At 42.7% G+C, this 24,153-nt stretch overlaps 2 protein-coding genes across 3 annotated transcripts in view; one reads left to right on the forward strand and one right to left on the reverse strand.

The window, feature by feature from the left end:
* Nucleotides 1–1,789: 1,789 nt before the first annotated feature.
* Nucleotides 1,790–16,289, reverse strand: st6galnac5b (ST6 (alpha-N-acetyl-neuraminyl-2,3-beta-galactosyl-1,3)-N-acetylgalactosaminide alpha-2,6-sialyltransferase 5b). Of its 2 annotated transcripts, none has more exons than XM_084473035.1 (5): nt 16,115–16,289; nt 12,916–13,113; nt 5,806–6,215; nt 3,460–3,567; nt 1,790–2,823 (listed from the first exon to the last, which is right to left on the reverse strand). In XM_084473035.1, exons 1-5 carry the CDS (start codon nt 16,127–16,129, stop codon nt 2,508–2,510), a joined length of 1,047 nt encoding a protein of 348 aa, XP_084329161.1. In that variant the 5' UTR covers nt 16,130–16,289; the 3' UTR covers nt 1,790–2,507. The 2 variants fall into 2 exon arrangements, with proteins under 2 accessions (XP_084329161.1, XP_084329160.1); XM_084473034.1 differs by having other exon boundaries at nt 1,790–2,826.
* Nucleotides 16,290–18,164: 1,875 nt separating this feature from the next.
* slc44a5b (solute carrier family 44 member 5b) overlaps nt 18,165–24,153 on the forward strand; it is a 37,857-nt gene continuing 31,868 nt past the window's right edge. Inside the window, 1 exon segment of the mRNA XM_084473023.1 lies at nt 18,165–18,612. Coding sequence (XP_084329149.1) covers nt 18,576–18,612 — 37 coding nt within the window. The 5' untranslated portion in view covers nt 18,165–18,575.

A 24,153-nucleotide genomic window follows, 5' to 3' on the forward strand; every position in this document is an offset into this window, starting at 1 on the left:
GCTAACACCCTCACATGTCCAGAGAGACAGACGCTGCTTTGACCAGCGGGTGACTGAAAACCGGTTTACCGTCACAGCCTGCGTGGCCAGCCGAAAAGGGTGCCGCATAGACTTTGATAGTGGAGCAAGTCAAACCTTTCTCAAGTAAACACTAGGATACCGAGCACACGTCCCACCTCACAGAGAGATGGGACAATGTGGTCGTTGTCACACCACTTAGAGTGGAAGGCACTCAGGCACTCAACCCTGCAGGATTGACCTCTCAAAAGCCAAACCAACAGCTGTTCCGACGCATCGGGCAGGTGCCCTGTCCCGTGCACCACAGAGCTGAACGGCTTTCCGGGGCTACCAGAACAAGGGTCAGTTTCTCCTGTCTGATCCGCTCCAGTAGAGGATAAGAGAGCCTGTGGCTACGCCAAGAGAACCATTGGTCTACCCCCATCAGGGGAAAGATCCTGACGGCTGAGAGAGAACCACAACCTGCAGTGGGTGTTCTCTCTGGACACCAAAAGGTCCCGCTGAGCCGTTCCAAACCTCTGCCAGATCAGTTTGACAATGTCAGGCTGTAACCGCAACTCATCTCGACGGGGACTAGTCTTGGCTCCCTTGGAACGCGAGTGACCCCGCTTCCTGCTGGCCTGCTGCCGGCCGGCCCGGCTTTGGTGGGGGTGTAAGAGGGGCTCCGAACCGGGAACGATACACACAGATGGATTGTTAGCGGGCGAGGACCTCCGCAAAGCTTGTTCCAAAGAAGCCATCCCTGGCTAGCGGGACACAGACGAGGCCCACCCTGTCGCGGCCGGGAACCGATGTGTGGGAGAGCCACATGGTCGCCCACGCCATCTGACGTCCTGCCGTCACTGCCACTGACCCGCGCCAGAGAACTGGCGACCTTCTCCGCATTGCTCTGCCTGATCGAGTCCCTGCCAACTGTCATGGCCGAAAGGGCAGCAGAGCGCAGAGAAATGCTGTGGACAGAAGGATCTGTCCCACAAGGCGGTGAGCTGCTTCTGAAGGCGGCCTGTGGGCGGTGGCTTCTTGTTCGGACGCCATCCAGTGCCCCGGACAGAGGGGTGCTGATGCTGACTATATCCAATGTGTGATTTTCACAAATAAATTCTTCAGTGAATGCATATGATGTTTAGTGTGTTAGCGGAGGTAACGTTTTCTATCGTTGCTATGGCGATTCATATGGACGCTGCTATCCCTGATACCACTCAGCTTGCATTTGGTTTGAATCAATAACTTTAGTGTTGTGTTCAGGGTCATTTTATGAAAACTGATTATGTTTGTGCAAATATATATACATATTAGGGCGAGAGCCCTAGTAAGAGATAATCTATTACTTGGCCTCTTCATATGGCCCTCTTTTATAAGCAAGAGACCCCAGGTCTCTTGTTCAATCTCAAGTGTCCTTGACTACTAGGACCTACTAATCACAAAGCTTCCTGTAGGGCTCCACTCTATCTTACTCCCAAGTCCTTCTGTGCCCCCGTGAATGTTGTTTTTGCATCACTTCCTCTAGGTCTACGAACCCCATGTTGATCATTTTAGTAGTCTTTTGAAAATCTTTTTCTTCTTCCTTTTACTTTATTGATCCATTAACACTTAAGAAACATTAAAGCAGGATTCATTTGTCATGATTACCTTGGACCACAAAATGTATTTATGAAATGAACATTTCTAATGTTTTTTTTCCGGTGGAAGCAAAGCGAACATAAAGTTCCATTTGTGCACCACAAAAAAAAACGTCCTTGTCCGTCCCAAAGAAGATGAATGAATGTCATCCCTGGGTCACTCAAAAATATTTTATTGGAAAGAACATTGTCAATTACAAAAAAAAGCCCTGAACACAATGGCTCAGACTACACAGCGCCAAGGCATTGATTCAAACCAAATGCAAGCTGAGAGGTTTCAAGGATGGCAGCCACAATATTTATATATATATATACATGACAATGATAGAAAAGGTTGCATTAACTAACAAACTAAACATATACATTCACTGACTAAAGATTACGACAATAAAATTCACATTTATCGCAAAAAATTGTATCAAAACACATTTTTACAAACAGAAACTATCTTAAAATGTTGCACTTTCCACTGAGAATATAACAAATGACATTCAATTTGTTTTGGAAAGACACAACCTACATATACATGACTTATTGCTGTTTTTTTGAAAAGTCGGGGGCTAAAAAGTTAACATAAACCAAAAAGCTAATCTGTCGTTTAGGTTGGCGATCACGTTGGTTTAGTTACAGGGTGACTATAGGTTAGCAGTTGTAGAATATGAATATTTTGCAAGGGATTGTATCGAAGTTAGAAAATCCAGTATCGTGGCAACACACACTCACACACACACACACGCACACACACGCACACACACACACACACACACATACACAGAAACACACCCGAAATGTCTGTCTACCTCTGTATCTAACTCTAAGGCATGTCTGTCCGACGGCCTGCTTGCCTTGATTATCGAACAGTCTTGTCTGTCAGCTTGCCTGTCTGTCGGTCTGACTGTTTATGTGTACATCCGTCCGTCTGGAGTCTGCCGCCGGCTGAAGCTGTCGCGTGTGTGAGGCGGCGGTCGGCGTGGCGTTGGGGCCGCGGCCGGGCGGCATCCAGTCGGGCTGGTGGAAGCGGATGCTGTGTGTCCGAGCCCAGCTGGCGAACACAGACTTCTCGGTGATGAAGCGGTGGTGGCTGCCCTTCTGGCTGCGCTCGTTGGACAGGTAGGTGGAGCACTCGCTCCGGCCCCGGGGCTCGTAGTAGTGGTACGGCACCGAGGGCCGAGGGGTGGAGGAGCTGCTGCTGGCGGGGGGTGGAGGATGAAGAGGGAAGCAGGGAGAACCGGGGGCAGTGCATCAAAAAGGGGGGCGAGAGAGAGAGAGAGAGAGAGAGAGAGAGAGAGAGAGAGAGAGAGAGAGAGACATTGTTTTTATTACAAGGCGGGGGACGGAAGACGTGTTGGAAAAGATCAAACAGGTGGAGTTAAGCATAGCCAGAAAGAAGACTAAAAACTTGTTCTTTCTCAATTTAATTTCTTTGGTACTGGCCCTGACTTAGATGAGGGATTCTCTCTCTCTCTCTCTCTCTCTCTCTCTCTCTCTCTCTCTCTCTCTCTCTCTCTCTCTCTCGCTCTCTCTTCCTCTCTCTCTCTGTCTCTCTCCTCTATGTATCCATCTATCTATCTATCTATCTATCTATCTATCTATCTATCTATCTATCTATCTATCTATCTATCTGTCTGTTGTCCCTTACTTCCTGTAAGAATGACGTTGGAGAATATAGGCGACACATATATACGATGTGTTAATCGTACTGACGGTATCTTATGAGAGACCGATTGGTCAGTGCAGGGGGATGAACAATGTTCTCCTGGTTCTCTGACATGCATCTAAAGCACAGGATGTGCGGTGTGATGTGAAGAAACGCATCGCCTACCTGCAGAAGTCAGGAGGCACCATGCCAAACACGTTGATGGAGCCACACAGCTCCGTGGCGAGGCTCATGGTGAACCAGCCGGTACTCAGCCACGACTTGGAACCCTTCCTATTGGAGGACAGAACAAACACGTTTTCTGTAAATGCTGCTGATTTCAGTGGAAATGTCATACATCTTATTCAAAGATTTGAGTTTCCTTTGTTTTACTGTACAGTTTTCATAGGGACTATTCGGGTGTTTCTCCCATAGGCAGCACCACCACTAGGGAACGGATATGGCCACGGTAGTAATGGCTGTATGTGGTTCACTGCAGTCCTTTGCTATCTCAAAGGACAGACCAACTGCCTTTGGCAATGCTACACCTTTTCATAATGTACTTTGTAAGAGATTGTGTGTGTATGTGTGTGTGTGTGTGTGTGTGTGTGTGTGTGTGTGTGTGTGTGTGTGTGTATGCATGTATGTGTGTGTGTGTGTGTGTGTGTGTGTGTGTGTGTGTGTGTGAGTGTGTGTATGTGTGTGGTGTGTGTGCCTGAATGTGTATGTGTACTGTATGCGCTCGTTGATGTGTGTGTGTGTGTGTGTGTGTGTGTGTGTGTGTGTGTGTGTGTGTGTGTGTGTGTGTGCGTGCGTGTGTGCATGTGTCTGTCTAAGTGTCTGTGTCTGTATGTGTGTGTGTGTGTGCAAGTGGAAGGTTATAATAAGCTACAATCTCTCGCAGTCAGCTGACCGTGAGAGATACAGTTCCTGGCAGCTGTGCCATCTCCAGTCTCTCTATGATCCTGTTTGCTTGTTCTTGGTCCACAACCGCCAGAGGGGTGGTGGGGTTGGCGTACATGGTTTCAACCAGTCAACCCCCATGATCACCTTTGTGAATGAATTGAACTTTAATTGTCATTGTAGCAGAAACATACAACGAAACTGGAGCGCATCTCCGCTTGGTGCCACAACACAGGGACAAGACACAACATACAATTCATAAAAATATGTGTAATAAATAGATAAAGCTAAAAGATTATTAAAGGGTTTGAGCAACTGTCTTAAGGTGCTAGAATGATTCTGGGGGGTTATGTATGTACCAGGTATGGGAATTACAAGTTTGTGTTTAGAGTCCGGATGGCTACAGGAATAAAACTGTCTCTGAATCTGGTGGTGTGTGCTCTTGCAGATCTGTAGCATCTGCCAGAGGGTAGCAGTTTGAAGAAGTGGTGGGCGGGATGGGTTGAGTCCTTTGTGATGTTTATGGCTCTGTGGTGGTAATGTATGTTTGCAATGATGTCCAGGGAGGGCAGGGGGTAGCCTATGATTTCTTGTGCTGCCTTGATGACCCTCTGAAGGGCCTTTTTTTCTGCCGCTGAGCACCCTGCATACCAGAGTAATGCCATAGGAAAGTATGGACTCTATGGCAGCACGGTAAAAGGCTAAAAGCAAGTCTTTGTGCAGCTTATTTTTCTTTAAAATCCTCAGGAAATAAAGCCTCAGAGTGGCCTTTTTGGTGGTTGTTGCGGTGTTGATTGTCCAAGTGAGGTCGTCAGTGATGTGTATTCCCAGGTACTTAAGAGTGCACTCTCTCCACTGGGTCTCCTTTTATGAAGATGGGTGGTGTGGATCGGCTTCCTTCTTCCTCCTGAAGTCCAGAATGAGCTCTTTTGTTTTGGTGGTGTTTAGCAAAAGATTGTTTGTTTCTTTGTTTGTGCTAACCAATGCATGCCGCCATCGAATAAGCCCTCATTAAAGTGCAACACTGTCAACGTTGTGTGATCATTACGCATCTTGTTTTGTGAGTCTGATTTATATGCAATGTTATTATTATTTTTTCATTTAAAGTTAATGATGTGTGAGATTGTCCGTCGGAGACATGAAGAACAATTTGTAATTTATCCTATTTATGTTGTTATTTTTGCTAATTGTACTGGCCCTCATCCGGAATAGCATCAAACTTCTGTGTATTTTAAATTCTAAATATCTTTATGGATGCTTTTGGCTGCTGGATTCGTAAAAACAATCATCTCAAGATGATCATCTCACACAGGTTATCAGGAACTTAAAATTCCCCATGGGCATTTTTTCAAAGTAATGAACTGCAGTAGAATTACAATTAATATGCAAGAACTTTGAATGCAAGAAGTGTACCATCTGTAAAGCAATAACATGCACACTGCTCTCACTTCCTGTTATTCTTCAAGGCATCTGCATAGACATTATAAACTGTTTCTATAGATTTACATAATCTCTTCATAGTTCTTGGGCTTTTCACCATGTGGGTTTCTTTCAGTCTGCATCTATTCAAGATTCCCTCCACAATGAAAACATTCATTCTTATTCAACATCCATAACCCACACACCGACCTGTCCATGCCGGTCTCGTTTTTGAAGAGCTCGTCCAAGCTCAGCATCTTGCGCTGGGACACCACGTACAGCTTGTGTCTGGGCAGCAGCCGCCTCACGACCCTCAGGCTGTTGAACATTTGGCCCTTCCCGTCCCTCCGCATGCTGTTGCTCGGCCCCCAGAAGACAAACACGGTCTCCTGGCTGGCGTTGAGCAGCTCCTGTCGTCTCTGCAGCAGCCTGGTCAGGCTTGAGTGCGCCACCACGCGCAGGGTGGTCCGCCGGCCCACGTCCCGCTGGAAGTGGGTGCTGGGGGCGTCGTTCATGCGGATGACACACTGGGCCTGGTCGATCTCCTCGCCCCGCCCGCCGTGGGTCAGCTGGCCCGAGCTGCTGACCAGCGAGCAACTAGTGCAGTGCATCTTCAGCGGCTGGCGGGTCGGGGGGGGGGCAAGGGTTAAAGGGCACATGGTGAAAGGTCCTATCCTCGCAGCAAAACAGATTATTTATAGCAGCAAAATACATTTTCTGAGAGAACGCCACTTTTTGCGGTGTAAATACACGGTAACAGAAGCTAACGATGGCGATTTCTGCAAGAAAAAATTCAAAATTCTAAAATTAAATGGTCAAATATATACTGTTGTGTTAAAATTTCAATGACTAAAAATGTGTTAGAACACGTCCATCTCGAAGACGAGTTCGCTCAGAATCAGCTGCTTATCGCATGTCGACTGACTCGATTTCCTTCTCATACACTCCCGTAGCGTCACAGTGCATGCCTGTTGAAGCTCAGCGTCCATCCACTTCAATGGGGCTGCATAGAACAGCTTTTTTTAGTACTTTGAAAGTCAACGGTCATTGGATAATGCTGCGATTATGTCCCTCCCACGGACACTCAACGTCTCTGGGGGTGAATGGAGGAGTTACTGTTTGATTGACAGCGATTTTGAACTATAAAAAGTCCCCAGAGCTCTCTTCATTCCTCAGTCCCATCGCAGATTTTGCAAGCGAGTCGAAAGACGAACTGCAACCTATTTCTTGATATTTGCTTGGCGAAATTGCTGGATAATTTTCATCGTACATTTCATACACTTATTCCACACAATTCCTTGCTACAGTCTAACATAATTCCCACATTTCCTTTTTCAAGTTTAATATCGTTTTGGTAGTTGGCCATCACTTTGATTCTTAAAGACATGGAGTTGGACAGCGCAATGCCTCAGCTTTACAAACTGTTCTCATTAGTGGCAACAATTGGAGTTACATCTGCAGGTGTAGAAAGGAGCTTCTCCTGTTTAAAGCGGCTCAAGTCCTACACCTAACACAATGGACCAAGGCCGTTTAAGCAGCCTAGCTCTGCTGACCATTGAGAGGACACTGGTCAAGTCACTGGAAAAGACAGCTAGTTGGTATGACAGAGCATTTACTTGAAAAGGAACAGAGAGCATAATTTACATATACATAAATTGATAATTTATATGATGTAGGCCGAAAATGAGCTTCCCCTCTTTGAAAGACCAGCAGCCGCTACTGACGCATACATAAATACGTCCACACGTTGAACAGTGAAGTGAATTGTGGGAACTAGCTTCAATTCACAATGTCCACAACCCATCTGGAGCAGGCATCCTTGTGCAAGAGGCCTGACTCCAAAGCAGGTTTCTGAATTCACTGTACAGTGCTTTTGATAAAAGCATCTCTTAAAAGACTCAATATGAATACAAGGACAGATGAACAAATACATGATGTACAACGACTTTCAACACTTGACATGATATAAGGACTGTGCAATAGAAATCTGTTCCCCGGTTGACAAAAAAAGAGGTAGACACAGTGATAGACTTATTTTCAGATATTAAAAAAATATATAAAAAAGACAGTTACCAATGTCTGCACTTTAAAAGCCATTTTACCACATTGGAATCAGAAAATAATTGGTTTGAATTGAGGTTTCAAAAATGCTTGCATTGATACAAGGTATTGATTTAGTATGTCAAAGCCTAAATTGTATATGGTTCTATCAAACATCTCCCTCATTATTATCATTCTGATTTCACAATGCAGGGAGGATCACACTTGTCGCTGGGATGGGAAGGTGTTTGTGCGCTTTCATAATGCATGCAGGTATTATTACACATGCCCCAGGCTATGCCCTTATTGTCCTATCAACACCATTTTTCAAAGAGACATAATGGTTGAAGTGCTGGTGTATGGTGTAGTTGAGTGGCTTGTGTGTGTGTGTGTGTGTGTGTGTGTGTGTGTGTGTGTGTGTGTGTGTGTGTGTGTGTGTGTGTGTGTGTGTGTGTGTATGTGTGTGTGTGTGTGTGTGTGTGTGTGTGTGTGTGTGTGCGTGCGTGTGTGTGTTTCTGTGTCTGTGTGTTAGTGTGTGGTTTTGCGTTTTTGGATCTGACACAGAACATCCCCGGAGACAATATATTCAGAGGTTCCTTGGGCAATAATATCCTCAGTCAGAATGCAGTATTTGGTTTCTAGTTTTGGATCAAAAACATAAAACCTCCTCCACTCTATCCAACCCTCCATCTGGATGGTTTCAAAATAATATGAAAAAAAAACTTTACAGCATGAAATCAACCGGGATCCCAAACTCTGATCAAAACCCTCTGTTTCCATCCCTGATAAATGAAAAGAATGTGGAATCAAAGGGTGCCATTTAACCGTGTCAAAATACCCTCCACAATGTGCCTTGTTACAGGAACCGAACCAGACAGGACAGTAGGCAGGATTTGAACAATGAGCCGTATACCCTCTCAAAGCCACCGTGAAATAATGTGTGTGTCCTTGTACCATCGGCGGTTGCTGCTCACAGCTGTGCACAGCTCGATATATTTCTATGGAAGAGAAACCTGTGAAGCACATCTCTTTAACGACTTTCGCACCGCCTTCATCAGAACTGTTCAGGCTGAAGGCAGGAGCCTGCTCGACACTCCCGCTGTGGATGAATGACTTCAATAAAGGTCTTTCTGCATGCATGAATGAATGGATTGATTGCATGGATCTATGGTTGGAGAAAGAGGGACCTCACCTGCGGGGATAATTCAGAGCATGCACTTACATTCGCCGTCCTAACATACTAACCCACATTATCTGTCACTCATCTGTCAGTCCGTCACTAACACACTCACTGATTCCAATTTTTTCTCCACAGACTTATTGGCTCACTCGCTCACTCACATAGTCATGTGAGGATCATCAAGTTCAATCTACCATCAAGTTTGTTTTTCTGGTCTCTCATAACTGTGGGAGCAGTGGGCAGATACCTCAGGACGTTTTGATATAGTGGAGACCATCAAGTCATGTGTTAAGGTATAGATGAAGCAATCATTGCTGTAGGATTTGAGTACGGGGGGCAGAAAGTGATATTAGCCGACATTTTTGTCACCTGCACTGCAGTGCTCTGGAGTTGTACCTAACACGCTGCTGCAAACAGGATTCGATTTACACAATAATGACAATAAACATTTACACAATAATGAAAACGTACACAACCACACACGATACAGGCGGCGTTTAGCGCTCCTCTGCATGCCTCAGTGTCTCCAGGACTAGGGTATAAACGCCAGGGGACATTGAGTCCACAGACAACTAAAGGTCAATTGGACAAGGAATCGTGTGACGAGGAGTAAAGAGTAATGATATTCAGCTTCATGGTATTAAAAAGTTTGATTCCAAAAAAACAAAAACTACGAAAAGTCCAGCTCATAATATCTCCTTTCAGAACTCATTTGTTTATGCAGTAATCTTCACAGTGTAATGCGGTGCCATAATTGCTGGGTAATCTAATATATGCACCAGCAGCCTAAACTCGATCCTCAACCACATAAAAGCTGCCTGCTTCACTCCTTCTTTTCCAACAGTGTTGAGGTGATTAATGTGTGTTAGGGGCTCTCGGTTACATCAGCAAAGTAATCCCGGTCCCACAGACCTCCCATGAAATCCCTCCCCATACCAGCGCGGAATGTACCCACAGGTCATTATGGGGCTAAATAAAGACACCGCCACGGTAAATGGGGCTCTCCTTGCAACTGTAAGCACCCTCCTGCTCTAATGAGTGCAATATATCTCATGTATAGGCACGCATGGGGATCCTGGGGCAAACCATGGCTGTGTGTGCCTTGGTGTATGTGGGTAACTGAGAGGGTGTGTGTGTGTGTGTGTGTGTGTGTGTGTGTGTGTGTGTGTGTGTGTGTGTGTGTGTGTGTGTGTGTGTGTGTGTGTGTGTGTGTGTGTGTGTGTGTGTGTGTGTGTGTGAAAAGAGCGAGAGAGAGAGGTAAGATAGTTTAAAAAGTGAGTGAAAGTGAGAAAGAGAGAGAGCAAGAGAGAGAGAGACAGAGAGACATGAAACATGTCTGCTATCTGTCCTCTGGGCCAGAGCCAGTCCTTACATGACCCCCTCCCCCTGGCCTCCCTCCCACACACACACACACACACACACACACACACACACACACACACACACACACACACACACACACACACACACACACACCCTTCCTATCTCCCACTCAGTGAGGGAGATATTATGACTTTCGCTCGCTACAGTTCAGAGTGGACCGTGTTTCTGGTCCAAACTGCCCAGACTCAGACAGTGGCCATAGTGGCATGAGGGAACTGGGACCGCCTCTGGGCTCGAGCAGACTGACCCCCTTCAGAAAACGACTGTTCCAGTGTTCAATGTGTTTCATAACAAATACATATACTGTATCTGATAATGGGTGGGATTTTTGGGGATTTTTTGAATGCATTATATGTATGTTTCTCTGAATCAATGAATGTGATTTTGTAATGGAAAACAAGAGAAAAAGAATGTCCAAATTTAGTGATTTTTTTTCTACTATATTAAAATTACAACTGGTACTTTCAGCAACAAAAGTCTGCAGTTAATTTTCAAAGAGAAGTCCCTTGGTAGTGCTTCCCTGTGTCTCTCTCTCACTGGAGAGAAGCGTGGGCAGACATCCATGCTGCTCCATTGTTATAACACATAATGTGCTCATACAGTATCATGAGAAGAACCCTAGAGGCTCTTAACAGCTAGGGGTCATAGGTCATTTTTAATTAAGACTGACTTGATTCAGTAAATTGTGTAGTTTTGAGAAAGACTTCATACCATAAACATACTGTATAGTAGAAGTAGTGTGCAACGGTACACTGACAATTATTTATGTATTCCCTTTTGTTTATGCAGTTTATCACTGGCAAGTATATGGAGTTATTTCTTCTTCTACAATTATTTTGGTTAGGGTGCTATATGTGTACTGCAGTGTACCCCACATTCTGAAGGGACAAAAACAGAGGGGAATAGTGGTAGGCGAGATTTTTTTCCAGCAAACAGCTTCAAAAACATGTTTTCTGGAACTCATATACTATGTTAACTTGTTGGGAAAACACCATAATATGTCCTCTTTAACATTATTCCCACATTTCCTTGTTCAAGTCTAGTACAATTTTGGTAGTTGGCCATCACTTTGATTCAGGGAGCCTGAGGTTTGAACTTCAAGTCCTGTATTCAGATCAGGACTTGCAATGTGACAGGGGAAAGCTGTGTGATTTCTTGGTGTTCCTTAAAGACATGGAGTTGGACAGTGCAAATGCCTCAGCTTTACAAACTGTTCTCATTAGTGGCAACAATTGGAGCTACATGTGCAGGTGTAGAAAGGAGCTTCTCCTGTGTAAAGCGGCTCAAGTGCTACACCCGTAACACAATGGACCAAGGCCGTTTAAGCAGCCTAGCTCTGCTGGCCATTGAGAGGACACTGGTCAAGTCGCTGGAAAAGACAGCTAGTTGGTATGACAGGATCACAGAGCATTTCCTTGAAATGGAACAGAGATCAGAATTTACATATAAATACATTTACAATTTGTATGATGTAGGCCGAAAATGAGCTTCCCCTCTTTGAAAGACCAGCAGCCGCCACTGTGTACTGATATAAGTCGACATTTTTATAAAATTTGCATTGCATGCAAACCAGGGGATTTAGGACACAAAGCACTCGCATTGACGACATCCACATGCACAAATGCAAAATCCAATGCAAAATAGTTTGGCCACAATTTCTTTGATCAAAGTGTAACATCCCTCAATGGTTTCTGCAATGGTCAAGTCGTGTGCTCTATCTCGGACTGTTAGAAAACCACTTCCAGGGAATATCTATTATCTTTAAGTTCAGTTCTCTTTCAATATTTTATGGTAGCCACGTTAACTATGAATTGGAAAGTCTGGTTTACATATCCGTGCATAAAATGATCATACTTAATTCTACTAGGAAAAAAGGAGAGATTGTAATTCAATGAGTCAAACATTTTGTATTATTATTATTATGTAATTATATATATATATTATATTATATTATTATTATGATTAAGTAGTATTATAATTAATGTTGATCATCATTACAATTCATCAGGGTTACGGCACTTATTCAGAATAATATAAAAAAAACTAGTGAAATATATATTTTTTGCTGTAACACATAATGGGATGACCTATCTGCTATTTTAAGGTCCACTCAAGGTGGATGAATAATTGAAGAGGGAAACTCATGACCCTTAAATGTTTCAAGTAGCCTAGTTGACATCTCCATTCACATCCTCCTCCAGGTTTCCCAGATGACATCAGAGTTTATATTATGCCACTGCATATTATGCATGCACGTTACCACAGTTACCACAGTTATTGATTGTGGTGTGCAAGTGATCGTTGTCCAACATAGCCAACTGATTAAAACTGCTGTCTCTAGCCAATGATTTGGAAATTGCTGAAAAGTTAAGAATCTGAAGTGTGACTGAGAGCAATGCCATTATATTTATGATCTACTCTAGGGTGTGAGGATGTGAATAATAATTTATCGGTGTGTAAGCTAAGCAATATTTCTGTGTTCTTTTTTTAACACAGAAATAGGGAGTGGCAGTTTCCTACGACCAGAACTCCCTTTTGCTTAAAATCACAAGATCACATCACAACACAGTTACATTTTCAACCTTGTTTCCCGCAACCATGTAAGCAATTTACTTAAAATGTTAAGTCAAAAAAATCATCCATAACAATACCTTGTTGTATTTTCACAGAGAAAAGATACCGAAACGAAGAGTGACAATGTGTGTTTGAACATTTACCTTCTGATCAACGAAACTTGTGTAGCCCCTCAGCACTGCTATTGGATGTGTGGTTTGTCTCTTGGGATGCTCCAGCAGGGTAACACCGGCCCCAGGTTGGCTTGATGAGGATGGGGAGGGGGCCCTTGAAGTGTTGTTGTACACCACCATCAAACCGGTCACTGTAGTTATGACCAGTACTCCAATAATCCCCTGGTGCTGGAAAAATAAAAACGAACACAGCAAATCACAAGAAAATATATGAAAGACCATGAAGCTAATACAAGTTGCAAATCGAATTTAAAGTGTCGGTAAGATTTGATTTGGCTGTTGTAAAGAGACAGAGCGCAGAAATAAGCAAGACAGCAATATCTTTAAACTAAACGACCCAACCCAATGTAAGTCTCATCGCCATTGAGAAGCTTTGTGCTGATGAACTTGTGATTGACAGGCAAGAACTAATGAGGAAAGAGATGCCCTGATTGGCCAGAAGTTAGCCAGGAGTGAGGAGGTCTATTTAATGATATGCAGCAATACATTAACAAACATCGTTTGTTACCAGTATTGTAGGCTATACATTATCGTTATCGACTTGTGTTCATAATATGCATGTGTCCCCCCGTTAATAGGCTATACATCGCCATGGACTGTATTATGTGTTACGTGTTTACTTTGCATGTGTTTAAACAAATGGGTGCGCACACACACGCGCACCAAGCATCACCCGCATTCATTCATTCTTTGAAACACTCACTCGCGGTAAAACTATGTTTTCTCATGATCAAATACTCATCAATCCTAAAAGTAATGGGCTTGTACACGATGTCTGTGTCAAGAACATATGTGTTTGCTGTAAGGTGTTTGCAGATGCATTGACTTAAATGTACAACTTACCGCTGTATCAGCTGTTCTTTCCCAAATCATTTAACCATCCATTTACCCTTAAATTAGATTTTGTTTTGGAAGCCTGGAATATACTTTGCTCGAATGTATTATTGTTATTATTATTATTATTATTATTATTATTATTATTATTATTATTATTATTATTTTAACACATGCCATAGCCTACTATACTTCATTCATGTTCATTCATGCAGCCCTATTGAAAAAAATGTTTCCACAATCCACATGCATGCTATTTCTATGCAGTTTCACACGTATGAATAATCTTTGACATCATAATATTTAAATCAGATTAATAGTTTGCATGTTTGTGCTGTGTATAGCCGTATACGTGTGTGTAAGCGTAGGCTATGTTGTAGTTCCGACCTGCCATGGCACGTCAAAATAGCGACAACAACTGCGCTATCCGCAGTTGTTGTTGCTATTTTGACCAGGTATTTTTCGGTCAGTGGCGCAATTGCATTGGCGCATTTTTTAGATCACTAAAATAGCACACCTGGTGGTATAATATGTCGCCTTTAAGCAGCTCTAATAAGATGCAAACCCAAGGAAAGACAGAGGCTCAGTTGCAGTATTGGGTAATTTCCATTGTGATAGCACAATGATCTTGTCTCGAACAGAGGCAACCCCAGCTGCTGACACTATGTGCCCCAGGTACTAGACCTCATAATGAAATGATTTCAACTTCAGGTGGTGTTCTTGCAAGCAAGCAAGGACCAAGAAAGAAAACACCGGAAAAAACACTGGACCAAAAGCCATTTGATTGAACTCAAAAAATCGGGGTGCAGAATGAGTGAAAGAAGAAGTGACTCAACTATATCTCTGACATCATGGCATCTTTCTAGCCTGGACTGGCAGATTTTAGAAGGGTGAAAGAGGCCAACACCAAGCTGAACAAACAATTCCTGGTAGCAATGTTAAATGATGTTCATGCCAAGCAAGCCGCAAAACAGACAATTTTTGTCTTAGGCAATGACACCAAGTAACCTATGCAGGGAATTCTCAATCTATTTGCAGCCTTTAACTGCAGTCACAATCACAACCTATCTTTGCCTTGTGACTGAAAGTGCTCTATAAAGAGATCTTCTGTAATAGTGGAGACCATGGACCTGGTGTCCAGTAACTGTAAGCATGGAAGTTTGAAATGCTCTGCTTAAGCTCCCTCTGCAGCATGTCATCATGAATATGTTCTATAAACTGATTGTGCAAGATCTGGTCAGACCAGATCTTGCACAATCAGTTTATAGAACATATTAGAACAGAGTTCTAACATATAGAACAGAGTTATATTATAACTCTGACCAGATCTTGCACAATCAGTTTATAGAACATGTTCATGATGACATGCTGCAGAGGGAGCTTAAGCAGATCATTTCAAACTGCTTACTGGACACCAGGTCCATGGTCTCCACTATTACAGAAGATCTCTTTATAGAGCACTTTCATTGTGACTGATGGAGAGTTAAATTATAACTCTGACCAGGTCTAACTCTGAGTTATATTATAACTCTGACCAGATCTTGCACAATGGAGAGTTAAATTATAACTCTGACCAGGTCTTGCACAATCAGTCACAATCAGACTGACTCGTGACCATATTATGGTCATGAGTCACTCTGAGAGATTCCCCTTCCCTTTGACTGTGCTGGAAAAACTGAAGCTGTGCAGCAACATAAGACTGGGGAGCTACTATAATTTTCAGTAAGTATGGAAAATATATTTTCTGAACTGTCTTTGCCTGTTTCAAAACGGACCTATATTTTCTAAAACGCGGCGGGGGCCGTGGCCGTTTAGGTTTGACCACGAGTTATAGCGCCCCCTGTGGTCATAGCGGTACAAAACTTTTTGGAGACCTCCTTACTTCCAGTCTATGCCTATTTAATTTTACATCTCTCAGGTGTTCACGTTTTGACTCCTTCATTTCAATATTAGATAATAATATTATTGAAAGAATATATATATTTTAATGTCTGCAATGCTTGTTCTCTAAAAGTAGACACGCATTGATATATTACGATTTTTTGGTAGTGTTTTTGTGTTAATAAGTAACATGATAATAACAATACAATAATAATAACTGCTAACTGTAGGCAAAATGAGGCGTAACTAAGAATAATCATTTAAAAACATATATGTAAGACACATGATACAATAGTGTGGATTGCTCCGAACCACACAAAAAAATGCGTTACAGTTCTCTTTCCTAACCAAACTAAAATGTTAGGCATATAGCATCAGCATTGTTCAGTATAGTGGCCTGTACAGTGGGCGTTTGAGGCATGCGTCTTCAAATGAGTTGCAAGATCACACTCACCACTCGTGTCTTCATTTTCTTTCGCCTCCTCTTATATGGAATTGTCCGATTTTAGATCGGCTTCAGGTCACAATAGTAAGGTCTAACACCAATTCAGAGATGTCTTTATCACCTGAAGGTGCATGCTGTCGCCCGCGTACGGGGAGGCGATGCTCCACAACCAGCGCAGCTACTCTTTTACACTCAGTCCTCTTTCACTGGAGTGCCTTCAATATCTGAACTCCTCCTCCTCAAGGTCCTAATGACCTTATCTTTGCACATTCAGAGCAACGCTCATACACGGCTTGCTTCACAACTAACTAATACAACGCAGATGCATTATGCATACAATATAAATATCGCATAATAAGACTTTAAAAGCAACCTGTAAGTTAACAACTCAAGCCATATCGACAAGTGAGCGTCCAGTTAACCCCAATGGGGCGTTGGGCAGAGCTCTAGGCTTGTGGTTAACAGCTTGATAGCTTGTATTAATCTTTGCTTATAAAAGTACAGCTTCAACCAATGGAAAAAGATGTTAGCTTTTATAACTAAGTAATTAACGAATTATTATTAACATAAAATGTGAAGAACTTTCACAGGATTTTGGAAAATGTAACATTTTTTCCTCAATAATATATATGCATGCCTACATATTTTCTGTTTAATGTGATAATAAGTATGTTGAAGACTGAGAATAGAATATGCCTGCTGATAAGCAGTGTACGGTACATATAGAGGGGATGTTTTATCACTTTTTTGACCTTGACATTTAAAATAAATGAATAATTTGACTGATCCTGGATTATTGGGGTTATTTAGATTAGAGATCCCCACTGCACTGAGTAATAAAGCACCAACATAATTGTACAAAGAAATATGAAATATCATATGAGGTTATAGAGGCCTTACAACTGAAAATACAACACCTAAAAAGGAGAAAGAAGGTGTTTTATGTTGTTGGATTCACATTTAGTAAATGGAAAATAAAAATAAAACGACGAGCGTCTATCGACAGACTACAGCATAGCTAAGAGCTAAAAGAATTACAAGCAATGGAATGGAAGACAGGATAAGGTGAGGTGGAAACAATCGTTTTTGTACTAAGTGCCTTATAAAGTCTCAGAGCACATCCACTCATTACCTTTTGCACGTCGGCCTAGCCCTCAGGTAATACTGGTGATCCAACCCAGCGTGGTACCGAGGCGGCCCCCAGCACCCTACACACCCCTGTGCCGATAAAGGTTTCAGTGTATGGTCTGAGCCAACAACAGATCGATAGCAAAGCAGCAGATAGTGCTGAAAAACACCCAAATTCCCAGGGTCCCAACACACTCTGCTGAAAGAATTTACACCAGTAGAGAACACATAATGCTTTTATTTGTCGGTTAAGATGCTTTGAGAGATGCTCATTGCTACACCTATGCTATTTTGGTTTTTGACCCTCTAGTGGAAAACTAAATCCCACTACTGCTACAAGTAAGCCTACTTTCTTGGCTTACCTAATGTTTGCACCAATCAAAGATGAAAGCTATTGCAGCTGTCACTGGAATTATATGTTGTAGCAAAGAGAGGGAACTGTGTGTGTGTTTTGGTGTCTTTGTGATTGTGTGTGTGTGTGTGTGTGTGTGTGTGTGTGTGTGTGTGTGTGTGTGTGTGTGTGTGTGTGTGTGTGTGTGTGTGTGTGTGTGTGCGTGCGTGCATATGTCTTTATGCGGGTGCTAATTTGTGTGTGTGTGCGTGTGTGTGTGTGTGTGTGTGTGTGTGTGTGTGTGTGTGTGTGTGTGTGTGTGTGTGTATGTGTGTGTGTGTGTGTGTGTGTGTGTGTGTGTGTGTGTGTGTGTGTGTGTGTGTGTGTGTGTGTGTGTGTGTGTGTGTGCGCGCGCGCGTGCGCTATCGCAGAACTCACTGCAGAGGGCAGTGTTCTTGTACAAAGGACCAGCAAGCGTGGGAATGTTCTCAAAGAATGTATAGTTTTGGGGTGAAATGCCTTATTAATTGTAGTATATATACGGATCGGTATATCATCAGATTGCGGTTTTAAAGTCCCACCACGAAACGCTGGAAAACACATAACACTATCAACAATTTCTGAGTTTCGATGATTTGTAACATTGCAACTGCGTAGTTTGATCACAAAGCAGGACTATGTATCTTTATACAAACGGAACGATGTTTCAATATACGAGCACTCCTCGATGGATTATAGCCAGGAAAAACTAAATCCATGTTTGCGATGACAATAGGAGATGTTTAATCCTAGCGTCTCCTTTAAGAAATATTTTTTTTCCGCTGGCATAATTAATGACGCTGTCCCGTGCTGTAAACACGGTCGACGCTGCGCTGCGTGGTCTGGCAGCCCAGATCGAGATCTCGGGGTACTGTATTTATCTAGTGACAGGACCATTTAAAACCGTGATTCACTTCGCGTCTCATATGCAAACCCTAAAACCCAAACGGCGCATCCTCTGTACGAAGTGCAATGGCTAGAAAGACGGACATTCCTTCTTCTTACTATGGTGAGTGGAGCCGTCTTTGTTAAACGCAGTCTTTTCTCTCCACAGGACAACAAAGGATAATTCTTCATGGACCCGATCATCTTTAGACCTCTGTGGATTCCTATCAGCTGTTCTGTTTGGCTTTACATTAAAAGTGTGCCGAATAGACAGTTTTGTTCTGTAGGCGACCATATTTTTTTTGTAATAAGCAGATGAAACGTTATCTAATATCGGACTTTCCTCATCACAACTAGCCTATACTTGAATGCAACGTATATAGCTGTTTTATATAGACCCCGATGAAATGTAGAATTGTAAAAGGCCTATGCTCTGTTGGTGTATGATAAGTAGCTGTAAACGTGCATATGATTTAGCTGTCAACAACAATGGATTTTGTGGTTTTTGTCATGCGTTGCCTAGAGAACCTTGAAAAAAATACAAGTATAGCCTAATATTGTCCTGTTAGTAGGCTATTATAACTGAATAGCACAATAGTTGTATAGTACATTTAGAGACGATTATAAAAGGCAATTTGAATTTCAAGTCCATGATTGTGTGCGACATTCCATCGCTTGGCAGATGTAAATAATCTAATAGTATGCCTATACCTTATTAAGCCTCGGTTTCTTCCCAAATACGAGTGTAAATCAGGTTTTACTTCTCATACACAAGAGCCTACAACATGGATTTAATATGTATATGTTTTAATGGGACTTTCCCTGTATTATGATTGCATTTGGATTTTTCACAAGATCATAATTATTACTTATCAGTAACCAACATTATTGCACCTTCCAGGCTCTGTCAAGTTTAAGTTGGAACTGACAATTCAGACTCACATCCACGGCTTGGCACAATTGTCAGGAAGTGAGTTTGAGCTGCAGGACTTTGCGTCCTCCTCCTCTTGTGTATGCACAACAGTATGCGGCAGGAGAACTTAATGCAGTTCTGGATTTTGATGGAGATACACTGCACTGTGTCCATGACTTTCCAACACGCTCGCCCAGGTATCGGCCAGATCTCATGACACCCCAGCACCCCATAGGCCTACTGCTAATTAGGGTTCCTTTTCCATCTGTTCTGCAAGTCCTGATCTGGGCTGCTGCCAGAGCTCTCACAGGGGAGTTGGTAGGATTATTAAAACAGTACACAGAGGCATAGCTCCAGAAGCCCATCGAAATGCATGTTTTATTCCAGACGATTTTGTTCTTGGTTAAGATCAGCATTCAGCAGACTGTGGTCGTCAAAGGCGTATATCCATTCACGTGTGGATCATTCACTAAGAATGTGTATAGAATATATTCTTAGTGTGGCTTCAGGCTGAGGAGAACAAGGAGAATCCAGTTTCTGGTGGACACCTGCTCAGACTGCATTGTGTTTGGCAGTGGTGTTCTGCAGTTTTGCATTGCCAGAATAAAACCTGTACTCGTTTGGACTTTGATGTGTATGAAATCATGAGCTTTCTGGTAGTGTAATTAAACAATTACACAACAAACAAACATCTGAATCAATGCAGACATATTGTCCACATACAGTGGAGATACCTGCTGTGATTACATAAGCAGCAGTGGAGGAGTCATTGAGAGTGTGAGTTTTAACCCATTCAACATTCAACAGCAGTAGGAGAAGCTGTGGTAGCACTTAAAGCCAGTTGGTACTTAAATAAGTATGTCATCGTCTATGACAGTATCAAGGAGCCTGATGTCAAGAAAAGAGATTCTTTGATAGATGTATAAATGGTTTGTAGTCATTTAGTCTGTAAAACTAGGTCATACTTTACAAGTAAGAAAACGATTATTATAATACATTTAAAACACTTCTCTAGAGCCGTTTGTCCGTTCTCGGCTCCTGTAGAAACATGGCAGTTCAATGTATCAGCCCCTTGAAAGAGGACCTTCTCCCTATGTAGATATGAAGAGGTCCATCTTAGCCATCACACAACGATTGTTATTTTCATGGTATTACACACTAATTAAAGGTGTGTTAATTACTAATTAAATGGCACCAAATTCTCCACACTGCCTCTTTAACAGGCTTCTACAGAATCAAAATGAGTTTTCCCCCCTCACAGTCAATGTTGAGCTGGGGCTTGCGCACAGTTAATTAACACATTTATCACATGAGCAGCTCACGAAAAAGCTGCATTTCTATGCGCTCGCCTGATGGTGAGCCCTGCCTTAGAATCAACAAATGGGTTATGTTTATGCAGGTTAGTCTCTTTTACCTAATTTTAAGTGTGTTACATTTGCATGAGCCAAATGAGCTTCATGGACACATTGAATCAGTCAACTGATATCATTGCTCAAATCAATTTGTAAAAGGTGTCGTAACGAGAATAGTCTGTGTTGACCCAAGCTGCCTAGCTTGATTCCCATACAACTGCACTCTAGGGAGAATGACATAATCCTACACACCTCCATCCATCCAAAGCCTCTCTGGTTGTTAGTGTACTTGCAAACAGGGAGACTTACAATGACGTTGGAGTGCACCGCAACATTTGACACATTATGTCTCGTTAAAATAATGAATCATTACCTTGTAACAATGAAGACCTGGTTGTTTCTCCGCCGGCAGGGTTGTGCGTTACACATGTCTTCCCACGGAGGTGAGGCACTCGTCCAGTCGTTAGACTGGATCTCAAAGATGTTTGTGTGGAAACCAACGTGGGGCGTTAAAACCCACTTGACAGTTGGCAGCGATCAGAATTGTGTGTGTGTGTGTGTGTGTGTGTGTGTGTAGTCCGCAGAGCGGCAGAGGTTAAGAGAATTCCCTGTGGAAGGACACATGGACCCATCTGTCACTGGTGTGTGTGTCCCAAAGCTAGCCGAGTGTGCTGTACATATTTAAAAATGCAACGTGAGAGCGCAGCATGTATTAGTGTAGCATGTATTAATTCTGCATCATTTCCTGGTGTGTTTACAAAAGTATGTAGAACGTAAAGAAGTTGATGTGTTGATATTTTTGAATGATGCGATACAGTGCAATACACTTTAATAATCCCCTTAAAAGGAACCCAGGAGCCACCGCAGACTAAAAGCACAATGTTGGGAGTAGGCCTGGGCGATATGGCTGAAAGACATATTACGATATAACTTGATCATATTGATCGATATCGATAACTATTGCTAATTTTAATTACCTAAAAAGACTAGGAATTACCATGCTGGATTTAACCACTTCTGTTTAACACTTAATATGACCTTCCACTGTTCTTCATTGATGAATACTCCAATGTCGATACAACAATGAAAAACACTCAAATATTGTAAATAAGTATGGAACCGTGTTTGTGTAACAAACCCAGCTGCTTGATTCGGTGGTCCAGTCTCTTATCGATATATTGAACATGTTTTATATTGATATTGATCAAAAGTCTATCACGATACGATAATTTATTGTTTTATTGCCCAGGCCTAGACTAAACAGAAACACGCAACATAGAGCAAGTACCAAATGATGGTTCACAGATTGTCACAGCCCTAGGAAAACAATTGGGATGTACTCCTTTACTGACTACAAACATCAATTCATAGGGAATTAGTTAAAGGGAAATGCCGAGATATCTGTCATACACAGATTTAGAAGTCTTAGAGTCTTTTAATTCCAAATTCACCTTTGGGCTGCGGAGTATAGAGGACGGTTACCTGTCAGCGGCACATCACAGGCAGCCTAATAATCACAGCGCGGAAAATGCTAAATCTGTGTTTGTAGACAAACTACAATCTTGTTGTGTTGTTACTGGCACTTGTTTTGAATAAGCGACTATTAGGAACACATTGAAAATCTTTGGGAAGTAATTAAAAGTGTATTCCCCTCACATGAACAAGAGCTAGACTATGGTAACTCTGCAAATCAGTTGAAGCGGCGAGTGGAAAGCAAAGGCACAATAATGAATTTGGAATTAAACAACTTGTCTTGTCAGGGTCAGACAGGCAAACGGCAATTTACAGAAATTTCGGCAAATCCCTTTAATGGGTTAGGTAATAGTTGCTGTCGGATCCAGAAGGATCCAACTGTGTTATAGCAGAACTATGGGGGGAGACGGCACACAGTCTGGGCCGGAAACCAAGAACTGCAAGCCCAAGTGGATGAAGCCTTCTGACAGGGATTGAAGTGTCTCTGGCAAGTTTGTGTTTGTCATTTACGTACTTACAGATTCTCGCCTCCAGCAACAAGATTTGTTGAAACAAATTCAAAACGAAAGAATGTGGAACACCACGTTCACCCAGGTCTGAACTTGGCTGCCATCAGACTTTTGATATTAATCAAAAGTCTGATTTGTAAGACTGGTTAATGGTAGATGCTGTACTTCTCCATCCACATATGTGCTCATCCGTATGTGTTCAAGTGGTAAAAAAAAACTAAATACATCTGCTGCTTCAAGCTTCCTCCTACTCATCACACTGGAACTCTTTGATTTCAAAGGCCGGGGCAAGACTTGCATCAGCGGCGCTTGTCTAATAAAATCAAAGATACTCCATTCAGAGTCCATTGAACCCATTACCTATTCAGACACAGTGCGTTTGGTTCTACCACAGTTACACAGGGATCTTACTGACATGCCCTCAGAAACCCCCCCCCTCTTCTGTCCCACTGAAGTAACCAAGGTCACGCAACTGCAGACCCTTTTCCCAAGCGTTAATATATATATATATATATATATATATATTTATTTTTTTGTGTGTGTGTTTTTTTTGTGCTTACGGCAGGCTAGCTGTCGAGCATCTGACACTTTGATATGCTAACTCCGGTTCCCCCAAGCCGGGGGGGTGTGGGGGACGGCGGGGTGTAGGGCAGAAACCCCCATCGAGCCTCCTAGCTACATCCCTCTGAGGGCTTGTCAACCCAAGCCGGCGTGCTGAGCTGTCTCCTCAGCCGTCACGGAGAGCACTAGCGGTAAACACTTCTCATGTATGAAAGCGCTAGGTATCTATTCACGCGTGTAAGACAGTGTGTGGGGAGACCTCTGCGGATATGCGGACAGTGCACAGTTTGCACCAACCAAAAAAAGGATTTTAAATCATTGACATCCTCCGGAGAATGCCGAGACTACCTTAATTAGTTTTTGTTTTCTACAGGGAGCGAGGGACAAATGAGGAATGATAGCCACCTTTTAGAGATTTGAGCATTTATTTTTCATGATAGTCCAGAAGGGCTGGTGCTGTGGGTAGATTTTTCTGTAATAATCATCCACATTCCTAGTGCTATGAAGAAGAATGCCATCTGGAGTTTTTTCAAATGGACAGTAAATCTCTTCTGTGAAATTGGCACGGTATCCACATTGTGCAGTTATAGCTGGGGAACACGTGATGTCCAAAGATTATCAGGTACTGTGGTGGTAGACAAGCCAGGGAACACAGAAGAGAAGGTCAAAGTTCAAAGCTTTATCTGCAAGACATTATAGCCACGTGAGATACCGGGTCGATAGCGCCCTGTTTCATAACTGTCTGCATTGGGGTTTGGTTATTATATCTTTTTATCAATGCAGTCATTGTCGTGGCATGTTTCTGGGCCTCTTGGGCGCACTTATGCTTGGCAGGTTTTGTCCTGCTGGCTCACATC

Source organism: Micromesistius poutassou, assembly GCF_964030765.1.
Source record: "Micromesistius poutassou genome assembly, chromosome: 9".
In the NCBI taxonomy this organism is placed as follows: domain Eukaryota; kingdom Metazoa; phylum Chordata; class Actinopteri; order Gadiformes; family Gadidae; genus Micromesistius; species Micromesistius poutassou.

Coding starts and splice junctions, on each gene's coding strand:
- st6galnac5b (XM_084473034.1), bottom strand. Junction 6,216..12,915: donor CAAGTTTCGTTGATCAGAAG/GTAAATGTTCAA, acceptor CCGACCCGCCAG/CCGCTGAAGATGCACTGCAC. Junction 2,827..3,459: donor GTGCCTCCTGACTTCTGCAG/GTAGGCGATGCG, acceptor ACCCCCCGCCAG/CAGCAGCTCCTCCACCCCTC.